This window comes from Centroberyx gerrardi, chromosome 5, assembly GCF_048128805.1.
Source record: "Centroberyx gerrardi isolate f3 chromosome 5, fCenGer3.hap1.cur.20231027, whole genome shotgun sequence".
NCBI lineage: Eukaryota > Metazoa > Chordata > Actinopteri > Beryciformes > Berycidae > Centroberyx > Centroberyx gerrardi.
In genome coordinates, this window is record NC_136001.1 from 14,975,446 (window position 1) to 14,987,543 (window position 12,098).

The window sequence follows — 12,098 nt, forward strand, 5'->3', positions numbered from 1 at the left end:
CGACACGGTGATGGAGGAGGGAGATAATAAATGAGAAACAGAATGAGGGGGGAAAGGAATGACAGCAGAGAGAAAATGAGAGAAAGACACAGAGTTGACAAATTCATGGGGCCCACCACACCCTGGCACAAACATCGGCCTCAGAACACGAACACTCACCCCTGGAGTGGAAGGGAAAACCATAGGCGGTAAAAAACACACACTTTATGTACTGTAAAAGGAACTGGCTCGCAGAACATTATAAGCCATTCATCTTCCTCTAACCTTTTCATCTTCATAAGACCCAAACTTAACAACAGTGTGATCCTGGTACGGCATTGGCATAGTATATGATTCATAGCCCCAAGTCTCACATCGGTTACAGAAAATAGCTGACAACAAGGGCACTGCCCCCTCTTGTGGTCAGATTTTAAAAAGTTAAGAGGAAGAGGAAGAACTCGTATTTCTTCTTACAAGGGCATCTGTTCATTCCTTCATGCCTAATTGTCTGAAGGGAATATTTTGCATTGTGAAATGGGTTCGTTTCACGGCATTGAGACCGGCACAGACAGACAGACAGAAACAAGTAGAGAGGAAGACAGATAAACACACACCAGCACAGCCAGCCAGTCAGTCGGCCAGACAGAAATACATGTTATTATTCGGTCAGACTTTGAGCTGAACCTGTCCTCTCACCGTCTGAGATGGCGGCACATGAACTGCAGCGTGTCGTGGTTGGGAGGAGGCATGTTGAGCACCAGACACTTCAGACGGTCCACTTTGTCCATGTAGTCAGACATTTCTGGAACACAAGCAGAATAGACATGTTAGATCACAGATAATGATCAAATGATAATTGCATGCATTTCATGTACTTTATTAGCATGATGTACTTTATCAGGATCCACTTAGGATCCACTATCTGATCTGTATCCACCATCTGATATCTCGTGTACGTTATTAGCATCCACTATCTGATCTGATGCAGTAACATGCCATTATTAACCATCCTGGGTGGTGTGACCAATTTATGTGACGATTTTTAAGCCAGATCCCCACAAAGGAAGAGCTAATAAATGTCATCAGGCATCAAGCTGAATGTCAAATAATTATGGTCTGTGTTCATCCAACCTCCTCTGTTAAGGGATGGAAATTGTATTAACCCGCTGGACCCAAATTTATACTTCTCTGACTGGGCTAGTGCAAAACTTTCCTCACCAGCCAGAATTTGAATAGGTGCTAATGGGCGCACAATGGCTACAATGCCTAAATTTGTAATTTTATTTGTACAGCAGTTTTTTAAAAACAAAGTTTACAAAGTACTTAACGATCAAGACAAATAAAATACACAAAATAAGACTACACAAGCAAAGAAGAGGACAGAGGCAAAAAACACAGCTGTTAGAGTGGAGGTGGGATATGAACCCTGGTTAGTGTAAATTGTGATGGAGTGTGTAAGATTCTAGTAACAAGCAAATGTAGTGGAACAACAGTAATAATAATACCTTAGCAAATTTCTAAGACAGAGTTTTGAAAGACTCACACCCAAGACAGAGGACACAGAAAACAACGTTACAGAAAAGGACAGAACAGACACATCAGTGCAACAGCTTTACTGAGCTAGTTGCCCCCCCTAAGTCCCCCATCCAGTGACCTCATCGACAACGTTTTCAGGTCCAAATGGGAAAAATAGCCTGTGAGTGAACCTGGGATTGGGATTGTTTTGTTTAAGTTAGTTTAGCTTCATTTAGTTTAGTTTACTTGAATGAGATCACCGTTCTCTGGCTTTCTATGTGATCAGCGGCCTCCATCTCTTCTATAGAGAATACAGTGACGTTAGGCTGCTTGGCTTGCAGGTTAACATTTGCAACTGAAGCATTAGCAAACATATCTTATTGCATATTACCTACATACATAGAGGCATTATTTATGCAGAACTACAATATGATTTATTATAAAATGCCAGATTCTGTGTTACTTTATGTATATGATCATCAAAATATTTAACTATATATATGTATCGCCACTTTATCACAGCACTCCATGCAAATGAATAAATGAAGAACCAAATTCTCCTGTCAAGTGGTGTCATCAAAATTAATTTGCATGTAAGAAGAGGATTATGGGAGTTGTGTGAAAAATCACAGCTAAAATGTGAAGATTTATATTTTCACAATAAAACTTTTACTTCCTTTTATTAATTAGATACTGCTTGATAAAGAACAGACTTGATTAGCAGAAAATTATTTTCAGCGCACCTTGACAAAGTGTGATAGTGCCCAGGTATAGAGGAGTGAACTGTCTCACCCTGACTGACCTGATATTGACTCTTGGAGACCATGGTAAAAACACATTAGAGATAAAAATAACAAATCTGTGCAGGTGAGATATCGGTAATTAAGTGTGCTTGTACAAATATCTCAACTCAAAGACAGAAGTGATCATACATACTTTTTGAGAAGAGTTTAGATATGTATAAGGGGTGATGAGCTCACTGGAGAGGAGCTTTAATTTCCATCCCTGCCTCCATTATATGAATCTCTGAATGGGACTGAAGGTGTTCACTCACTGACTGTCTCCACGATGTCGGTGAAGAAGCCAAAGGGAACCAGCGGCTCAGGAAGCTCGCGGAAGAAAAGTTTCAAAGCTCCGGTGATGACGTGAATGTCCTCCCACTCACTCTGGTCCAAGTTCAGCTTCTCCTCTGAGAGACAGGGAGGAGGAGGAGGAGGAGGGGGGGGGGGGGGGGGGGGAGCAGGGAGAAAATGAGACAGACGGGGACAGAGGGAGAGAAGGAGCGACAAAGCAATATGAAAAAGAGAGACAAGGAGTTACAACTGAGGGAGAGAGAAGTGGAGTTACAGTAATAGCATCAGGGCCAAGGCGTAGCAGGAAGGCTTGTTTGCTGCAGGAGGGAGATAGAAATGGCCTGTGAAAGTAAGAGAAGAGACGGCAACACACATGTGCACACTTTGGAAAAGAAAGCACACAAACAAATTTGCTTATCCAGCCTTGACCAATGCTTCTCAAACTTTTTGTATTTACTGATGAAATTGTAGAATTTCATCAGTAAATACAGAAGGACAGAGAAAAGGGGGAGTTTACTTAGATTTTTACCTAGATGTCAAAAGGCTCAATGTCTATTATTCAAACAATAATGTGAACAATGTAATATATTATGATGAGAAGCATTAGTCAGTGGGATACTGTTGTGGGATTAGAGCAGTGGTTCTCAACGTGGGGTCCGGGGACCACCAGGGGTCCTTGAGGAGGTTCCAGGGGGTCCCAAGCAAATTGATGAATTGTTAAACTTCACCATTATTTCATTTACAAGAAGTTAACACAATTAGAGAATGTAGAAGAATGACCATTTTGATCATAGTTTCACTGTTATCTCTCTACCTACAATACAGATAGTCATGGAATTCTGGACAAAATCATATCTGACAATAAAAATATTCTCAGATTTGCATTCAAGAGACATTAAATGGGGGTTCGTGGCCCTAATGTGGACTAAATTAGGGGTCCTTGATATGAAAAAGGTTGAGAATCACTGGATTAGAGCACTTCACAATACAAAAGCGACTGGTTCTCTGTCTCAGCCACTTGGTGGCAGCCATGGACCGTGCGAGAACTGCCTGTACAACCTGCTGTACATTATTACATCAGAAAACTTCAAGCAGAAATGCCTAAGGGACACACATACATTAAGCAAATGGTAGCACAATCGCCAAACTGCTCAGTGCACGTCAATAGCTCTGTGTGTCAGTCGGTGTGTGTGTGTGTGTGTGTGTGTGTGTGTGATGGTGTGTGTATACATGCATGAGTTTTGACTGACTGTGTTCACATTATGCAACACATATAAGCAGGCTGAATAACACGTGAAAGCAGTGAGCCCCCCCCCCTCCTCCCCTCCCATCCCCCCGGCTCTTCCGTTATCCGTCTGAATCTACCTTGTACCAACTCCGCTGGGAACATGTAGCGGCCATCAGTAGTCACCGCTCGCTCTGCAAAAACCAACAGTTATTCAGTCGGCGACCCTCAGCGGCCGCTTTGTCAGACGGATACACTGTTTGTATTTGTGATTACGGATTTCTGTTACAGATTTCAATCAAGCCTGTATACAGTGTGTGTGTTGAGTGCGGAGTGTATGTTCACAAGTGCAATTGAATGTGCCCTTTTAATTTTAATTATTATATAATCAGAATAATCAAAATCATTTCTGACGGCAGATTCATCTCGATTACAAGTGATATCGAGCGAGAAGAAGAGATAAAAGGGACTGATGTCTGATGAAGTTAATGCAAAATCAAGTTACGACTGATTCCCTTCCTTTACTGTTCCTCTCTCCCCATCCCTTTTTTCCTCCCTCCCCATCAGTTTATTCCTCAATATTATATGGTTAAAATGTATCAATATGAAACATGCATATTGTTTTTTTCCTCAATATTATATGGATAAAATGTATCAATATGAAACATGCATATTGTTTTTTTCCTCAATATTATATGGATAAAATGCATCAATATGAAACTTATACTGATATTACTCATGCTGGTGCCTACTTCTTCCTCTTTCTTTTCCTATCTTTCACAGTCCATCACTCAATTCTCCCCTCCTCATTCCTTTTTCCCCTCGCTCCTCCCCTCCATCCTCACCGTGGTTAACCAGGAAGCGTAGTTTCTGAATCACAGCCAGGTTCCCAGACACTCTGTAGATGCCGTCGGTTTCCAGCCCTGCAACACACCAAACACAGGTAGCTCTATATCAGTGGTTCTCAACTGGTGCGGTGGTGCAGACTGGTGAGCTGGGTATAGATTAACAAAGTCAATATCAAACAAAGCTGCCAAATTTTTGGAATTTGTTAATAAAAAATTCAACTTAATGAGCTTATGATAAAACTTCCTCTGAGTTAATGCAGTCTAAGCTGATCCTAGCAACTCATTATTTTGCTGGCCCATAAAGTTTCAGGCGATCAATAATTTAGTGCGCCTTGGAATTTTGTTTTGTTGCAAAAAGTAGCGTCCAACCCCGCAAGACATAAGACAAACATATAGACAATGTAATATACAATGCATGGAACACAATATAAAAGTACATTATACCGCATTTCAATAACAAGCTGGAGAAACAAACTTGAAAAAATTCCCTTCTGCATAATCATATAATCCGCTATTAACATTTACGAACTTCCCTTTCACATTGGATAGTGTGTTGCTTAATGAAGCCCTCACACAGTTTTGTTTGTTATGACATCAAGACTGAGTTTCTGCTTTTTCTCCACTGGTTAGCCGGGTGGAAGTTGAAGAACAAGTTGTGCTTTTGTGACACATAAAGTATTAATGCCCTATCAGACCGCTTCAAGTTTAAAACATCTATGCTAGTATCACAGTCACAAGGGGCCACTGATTGACATTTAATGTCTCACTGTGCTGCTATACAAGATCCTGCCTTAGCTCAGCCACTTGGAAAAAAAACTCTGCTGACTGGCTGAAGCTTTCATGTGTCAGCATTTTGAAAAATAATACTGCCCAAAGAGATGTTTAGTTTAAATTAGTTGGTTATCTCCTTTATCAAACACTTGTGACTTTAGGGGGAAAGGTTTCTGCATTTGTCCTTCATCTTTCCATTGATTAATTAGTATGTATTAGAATTAACATTCTATAGCTATTAAAACAAACTTGCAACAGTTAGCTGTGTAGTATCTAGCTGTAGAAACCTTTTCCTCCAATGTGGCAATTTTCTGGTGAAGAAAGCAAGCAACTACATTTCAAAATGTCAAGGTAACCCTTTACCATTGCAGTGATTACATGGCTACTTCTTGCTGCTGAAAGAAATGTTATCAAATTGATTCCTCTTTGCCTTTTTCATCATCACTGAGTATGTTGCTTAGCTACTTTGTCCTAAAAGTTTCTCAGTCTGTCACAGCCTGCTTGCCATGTAAATGTCTAGATCTGTAACTCTATGGAAGAAAATAAAGTCTGGACACTGTTTACAGCAATGCTCCCCAGATATATTTAATTCATCAAAACAATGTTTTTAAGGGCCCTGCAGTCAAAACACAGTTTTTTTTTGGTGAATTAAATATTTATTCCCAGCATTGTTTCTAAACAGCTCTATTTTCCCTCATTTGGATCTATCTCTGGCTGGCACCTGTCATGGCTGCTTCTCTGAATGTGTGTGTGTTCTAGTCTACTTCCTGCCTGGAAATCAGAAAGATTTTCAGCGCATTTTCGTAGATGCTTTCTGTCACACGCCTGTTGTTACGTCGGTGCAGAACAGCTGTCAAGCAACTGCCGCTCCAAGCAGGATTGAGGCTATTTCTCCAAACTGACGTTGTGTCCGCTTAGTGGAAGTCTAGAAGTGCATTGCCTTTAGCTCTGTAACTGTACCTCTCTTCTCCACAGACTCAGTACACAGTCTAACGAAGCGGGGGACGGTGCTCCTCTCTCTCTCACACAGCATCTCCAGACTGCAGCCAAACACCTGATCTAAAAGGAGATGACAGACAGACACAAACACAAACACACACACAAACACACGTTAATATCTGTTCTGAAGTGTTTCTCAGACAATTGTGGCTTCTACAAACACTTCCTGATGATGTTGTGATAACAACACATGATGTAAGAGCTACAAGCTTAAGTTTAAACTTTATCTAGCGATAAGTTTACTGTTCAGAATAGGAGAAAACCCCTACAGTCGATTTGGCTTGCCACGATCTGCTGTGTTCCCAGCAGAGAACTGAGCTCACCTATGATGATGCAATGCCACTCATGCACTGTATATACTGTAGTGTGTGTCTTTCATCTGTGAGGCTTTACACTAGAGTGTAATACAATTATACTACTGTAGGATCATTTTGTTTTGATTTCTCTGCAAAACACTGTGATGTACATGCTTGTGAAAAGCACTTCATAAAAAATGTATTTGATACAGTAGCCAATGAGCTCACCACGGTTTATTTAACCATATAAAGCTGACAAAGCATGGGTTTTGATTTTAAACAATGGCCTTAGAGAGTAGTTGTACAGTCACACAGTCATGTAATATTTAGCAGCAGAAGCCGGTTCAGTGGCTCTTTGACAGTAGAGGATTTTTCCAGATCTCACCCTTAGGAAATCTCCGTGGCTCAGTGGGCTAGAGAGCATCGTAACTTCGTAACATCGTAACTAATTGGTTTTAATCCAAAACATGTCCTATGTCCAAATCAGGATCCACGGCCTTCTGTCTCTTTCCAGTGTATATTATTGAATAAAGCAGACATGCATTCAGATAGTCTAATAAATCAAATAAGAGATCTCACCTTTGATGAGACCCTTCTCCTGCAGGGCCTGGAGGGGAGGTCTCTTCAGGATCAGCTTCTTCAGCCGGCTCTTCACTCTCTTCCTCTCCGTGTTCTCCAGGTTGGACGCCGAGCGAGGGACTGTGGAGGGAGGAAAGGAGGAGGAAGAGGAAGTGGTGGAGGAGGAGGAGGAGGAGGCGGAGGTCAGTGCAGGTTGGTCGGCTAAAGGGGAGGAGAGGAGATGAGAGGGGATGGTGGTGAGGATGAAAAGCGGGAGGGCCGGGCGACGGCGGAGATGAGACAGGACTGACGGGGGGATTATTTGCCACGGAGGCCGCGTGAAGATATAAGTCGGCTGGATGGAGGACAGAATGGAAGACAGGATGGAGGGATGAAAGAAGCCTGGATGGGAGTTTTAAAAAAACAAAAAGAACGATAATGAAGGCATGAGTGGAGGTGAGCAGATTGGAGTGGAGGCGCCGGGATGAGTTGGGACGGTTATGTGGGACGGTTGTGTGAAGGAAGGAAGGCAGAAGGGAATGATGAGGGATGGAGGTTAGGGGCGTCGGGTGGTGAGAACTTACGTGACGTTCTGCACCTGTCGTCCTCGTCTCCGCTGTGGTCCAGCATCTCCACACTGCCCGCTCGCCTCAGAGAGTACAGAAGGACGTTGTCTAAAGGGTTTTCACGGTCCTGGAACGCAGGAAGACTACATTTAAAACTACATTTAAATTGTGTTTCATGTTAAAAAGTAGATTTAAACTGGGTTTTCAATAGTCCTACAGCATAGTAGAAACACATTTACACAATGCCTTTTAACAAATTAGAACTGTTGGCTTGTCCAGGCGGTTTTCACTGTCCTGACACAAAAGAAAAACAGTTTTAATTATGTTCCAGGTCTTACAAAGAGGGAACATGGGGGGTTGTTATATAAAAACAATATATAATAGTAAAGAGTCCATATGTACAACATTCTGCCTCCTTACTGCATATTCAAGATATATGAATTTGTTAAATAGCATTTTCTCTACATCCACTCTTTTTAAAAATCCTTGAGTACAGGTATATCACTATTTTGATCCTAGGAGAAACCATTTTAACCCCTAATGGGAATAGCAGTACATCAAAAGCTCTGTGTGTGTGTGTGCGTGTGTGTGTGTGTGTGAGTGTGTGTGCGTGTGTGTGCGTGTGTGTCAGTCTCACCAGCCTGTCAATGACATTCTGGATGGTTTTGTACCACTCTCTGATCAGAGAGTCCGTCTCCGACTGCAGAAGGAACTCGTTGCCTGTCACTGTCCTCAGCTGAAACACACACATTTTCAAATCACATTAATGTGTGTACACAGCACTGCAGGCTGTATGCTCATATTCTCACACTGCTATCTTTATACTGTAACACTGCTGTCGCACCACCGCTGTGCTAAGCCCCAGAGACGCTCCCCACAGCTCAGTTTTTTTTTTTTTTTACTTTATTCAGACTTCTCTGCCTACACATTGTGTAAATATCATTTTCAGTAAAAGCTGAAATGTGCTGGGTTTCACTTATCCTGACATAGCTTGAGGTTAAATACAGTACAGCACTCTGTCACACTTACGGGCTGAGGTTGAGGTGAGCACTTTAAGTCACTGAATCAGCCACATATGGTGCTGGAAAATTGATTTTTACTATGCCCTATAGGCGATTTGTGTTAGTGAACATTAAAGGTACTATTGTCACAAAGAACCGCAATGCCAACAGAGACATCATATTAAAATAAGGAAGACTGGTCATTGAAGGTCATAGTAAGAAAGAAGACTTCCCTCTCTCACTCCCCCCCCCCTTCTGCTGAGTGCGGTGACAGAAATAGCTTCCTATGTTCTTCCACCTCTCCTCTCCCTCACTCTTATACTCTTACTGTCTTCATTGTACACTTAATTAACAGCGACAATACTAAAATGTTGATGAAAGGGTCATTGAAGGCTGAGCATTTGAAAAAAAAAATTGTTTATGTACACATCTAGCGCACAGTTCTTTCTCAACTTGCTTAAGAGTTTGAGGATTTGAAAAAGATTACGTGAGATCTTGCGCTTCCCCTTTTCAGTTTGTTTTAATTGGGCTTTCTGTTATTCGACCTTCTTGTTTCTCACCTTGAAGACGTTCTTCTTGCTGGACAGCTCATTGGCCCACTGGAGCTGTGCTCCTCTCAGATCCACACTGCTCTCAGGACGACTGTTTCCTGGTTTCTGACGATCATAAAAATGCACACACACAAACACATTTCATCATGATATTGCTTTTGGTGAATGCTCAATTTGCTGCAACCACCCAAGAATTTCCAAGAAAGGAACTGTTAATTTTTTAGGAAGTTTCCTGGTAAGAACCATGAAATTATGTAGTAGTTATATAGAAAATTAGAAATTAATTAAAATTAATTAAGAATTCAACAAATAACTATATTATATAATTATATAAAAATGAATAATGACTTCTGATAATTGACCTCTGCCTATAATAATAAAAAATATATATAAATATAATAATAATATAAAAATAAAAATAAAAATATATAATATAACATTTTTCCAATAAATAGTTTATAGTTTTGCAGTTCTTTTCAGGAAATTCTTTTAAAAATTTACAGTATCTTATTGACTCCACCAGACTGCTTATTTTTTTCTGTATAACTACTACAATTCTTATGTTACAGAGAAGTTGTGGACTATCACGCCGTTATTGGCACCTATCGACTGACTCTTATATAATGTACACCACCATCAGTTTTATGACTGGCACAGTTCATCTACATCATTTCATTGCAGTGCCCCACAAACAGCAACACAAATGTGTGTAACGTAGTGGACAGGAATATCAAGCTATGTGGTCACACTTTATGCGATCATCACAAGCTACTGGTCTTCATGCACTGGAGCAGAGTCAGCAGATTTGTGAATATTAATAGTGTTATATTCTAAAATTAGATGTCCACCATTTGGAAAAAGTGACATCTCCTCTTATGAGATGATATATAATAATAGCAAGCCTTAGTTGAGGAAATGACAACATGTTAACCAACTGAATAAGTTGTATTTTAAAGATATTGAATAAACGATATTGATATTGGATAAACGTCAGGTAATGATTCTTCCATCCAAATGGATATACTTTATAATTCATTGGTGTTTTAGCTTAGCTATTACTGAGAAAAGCCTTTTATAAATATATATATATATATATATATATATATATATATATATAAAAGGCTGTAGGTTGGGTTATTGTTTAAGCTCTTACCCAGCTGGAAGGTGTCTGTGATTTAGGATCCTTGAAGAAAACCAGACTGTTCCCTACTAACACCACCCAGGATGGATTCCAGTTTTTCCTTCAAACCAACAAACACAAATGTATCGTTACAATAAGTTCAGATACTCAGCCCAGCAAATCATACTTGTCTTAATTTTCCCAAAAATATTAGCTACATTCATAGAAAATGAAATGAAACACTATGAAAAACATGATGGAAAACAGATGTGCTCTAATTCACCTTTTTGGCTTTAATGATACCAGCCTTTTGAAGTCTCACCTCAGTTTTCGGCCTCCCTCTGCAATCTTGGTCTTGTTCAAGAGACCGGCCTTCTCCAGCTCCTGGGAATGGGTGTCACAGTAAAATGGATTAACTGGGTCTGTGATGCTTAGTATTTAACCAAGACACCTTTCTATCAAGCCTTCACATTTGGGTTTATTATACATATTTAAGCCTTGTGGAGCGAATATTGACACCCTTGAAAAACATCTTCATTACTTTTATTAGCCAGGCTGAATGAAATACTGAATTAAAACGGTGTAAAATTCATTCAAATTTGCCATATTCATATACATTCATACTGTCACATTAATGTTATCAGTCCCAAATCAGCAGGGATGGCTGTAATTATAAAGGTGTATAGGGAAAAGTTTAAATGTAACAGTAAAGTGGAGCAGAGGGCTTTCCTCTGTGTAATGTACTGAATCCTGAGTGAACCCATTTAACTTGACTGTTGCATCATTCAAAAACTAGCAGGAGGGTGGCTGCTGTAAAATCTCCCACTGTGGTATGGCCCCTTTAAGGTGTAGGAGAACAGAGTTAATAGTAAATGAAGACATAAGCGATGAATACAGTAGGTATATCTAAAGACAATGGGGAACAATTTGAGGAAAATCGGGGATGAAGGTAATTTTTAATATCTGACAAAGGACTACAGGAGTACAAACTGATCTACATGGCCAACCCTTGTATATTTACAAAACTGGTTCTACCTACTAATACTTTGGCACACACAAATTGAAATGTCACAGAAACCCTGATATCATCAAGGAAGAGGAACTAGCAAAGAAAAGGTGCTGGCTCAAGAGAAAACTGCATGACGCATGACTTATAAGGAAAAGAAGTGTAACTGTATCCTGACACAACTGGATTTTGGTAAAGATTATTGATATTTATCTACTGAGTGAAATCCTAAGGCGCAGTTGACCTGATCTCACTCCACAGCACAGTGCTGGATCACCTATGAGTTGCAGTGAAGTTACTGAACGTCATAAGCAAAAGGCATTATTGTCTCACCGGTGTGCAGCCGTCGCTGTCTGGAGAGCTCTCAGGAGACGGAGGCTCCACTACGATGTTGGTCACATTATAGGAGCAGTCTCTGCACTGCCGGACCAGCTGGAAGACGGGAGGTGGACAAATGCTTTAGGAGGTGTTTGTTGTTTTGTTGTGAGTGCGTTTATGTCAACGGTATATGTCTCTCTGTATTTTAATTGCAACTGTTCATCTGCCATTTCCTCTTCTGTCTGTGTCCCTCTGTGTTTCTGTATGCTACA

At 40.5% G+C, this 12,098-nt stretch overlaps 1 protein-coding gene across 6 annotated transcripts in view; it reads right to left on the reverse strand.

Annotated features, from left to right (window-relative positions):
• The window catches only part of arhgap9 (Rho GTPase activating protein 9), a 41,517-nt gene that overhangs the window by 3,408 nt on the left and 26,011 nt on the right, over nucleotides 1-12,098 (reverse strand). For 2 of the 6 annotated variants that reach the window (XM_071922655.2, XM_071922652.2), the window contains exons 10-21: nucleotides 11,842-11,940; nucleotides 10,825-10,886; nucleotides 10,536-10,623; nucleotides 9,392-9,487; nucleotides 8,468-8,566; nucleotides 7,849-7,957; nucleotides 7,286-7,405; nucleotides 6,372-6,470; nucleotides 4,638-4,715; nucleotides 3,933-3,986; nucleotides 2,549-2,683; nucleotides 676-781 (exon numbers count right to left, since the gene is read on the reverse strand). In XM_071922655.2, the coding sequence (XP_071778756.2) occupies nucleotides 676-781; nucleotides 2,549-2,683; nucleotides 3,933-3,986; nucleotides 4,638-4,715; nucleotides 6,372-6,470; nucleotides 7,286-7,405; nucleotides 7,849-7,957; nucleotides 8,468-8,566; nucleotides 9,392-9,487; nucleotides 10,536-10,623; nucleotides 10,825-10,886; nucleotides 11,842-11,940 (1,145 nt within the window). Of the gene's footprint in view, nucleotides 1-675; nucleotides 782-2,548; nucleotides 2,684-3,932; nucleotides 3,987-4,637; nucleotides 4,716-6,371; nucleotides 6,471-7,285; nucleotides 7,487-7,848; nucleotides 7,958-8,467; nucleotides 8,567-9,391; nucleotides 9,488-10,535; nucleotides 10,624-10,824; nucleotides 10,887-11,841; nucleotides 11,941-12,098 lie in introns of all 6 variants that reach the window. The other 4 variants (XM_071922650.2, XM_071922649.2, XM_071922654.2 and 1 more) reach the window with 3 other exon arrangements.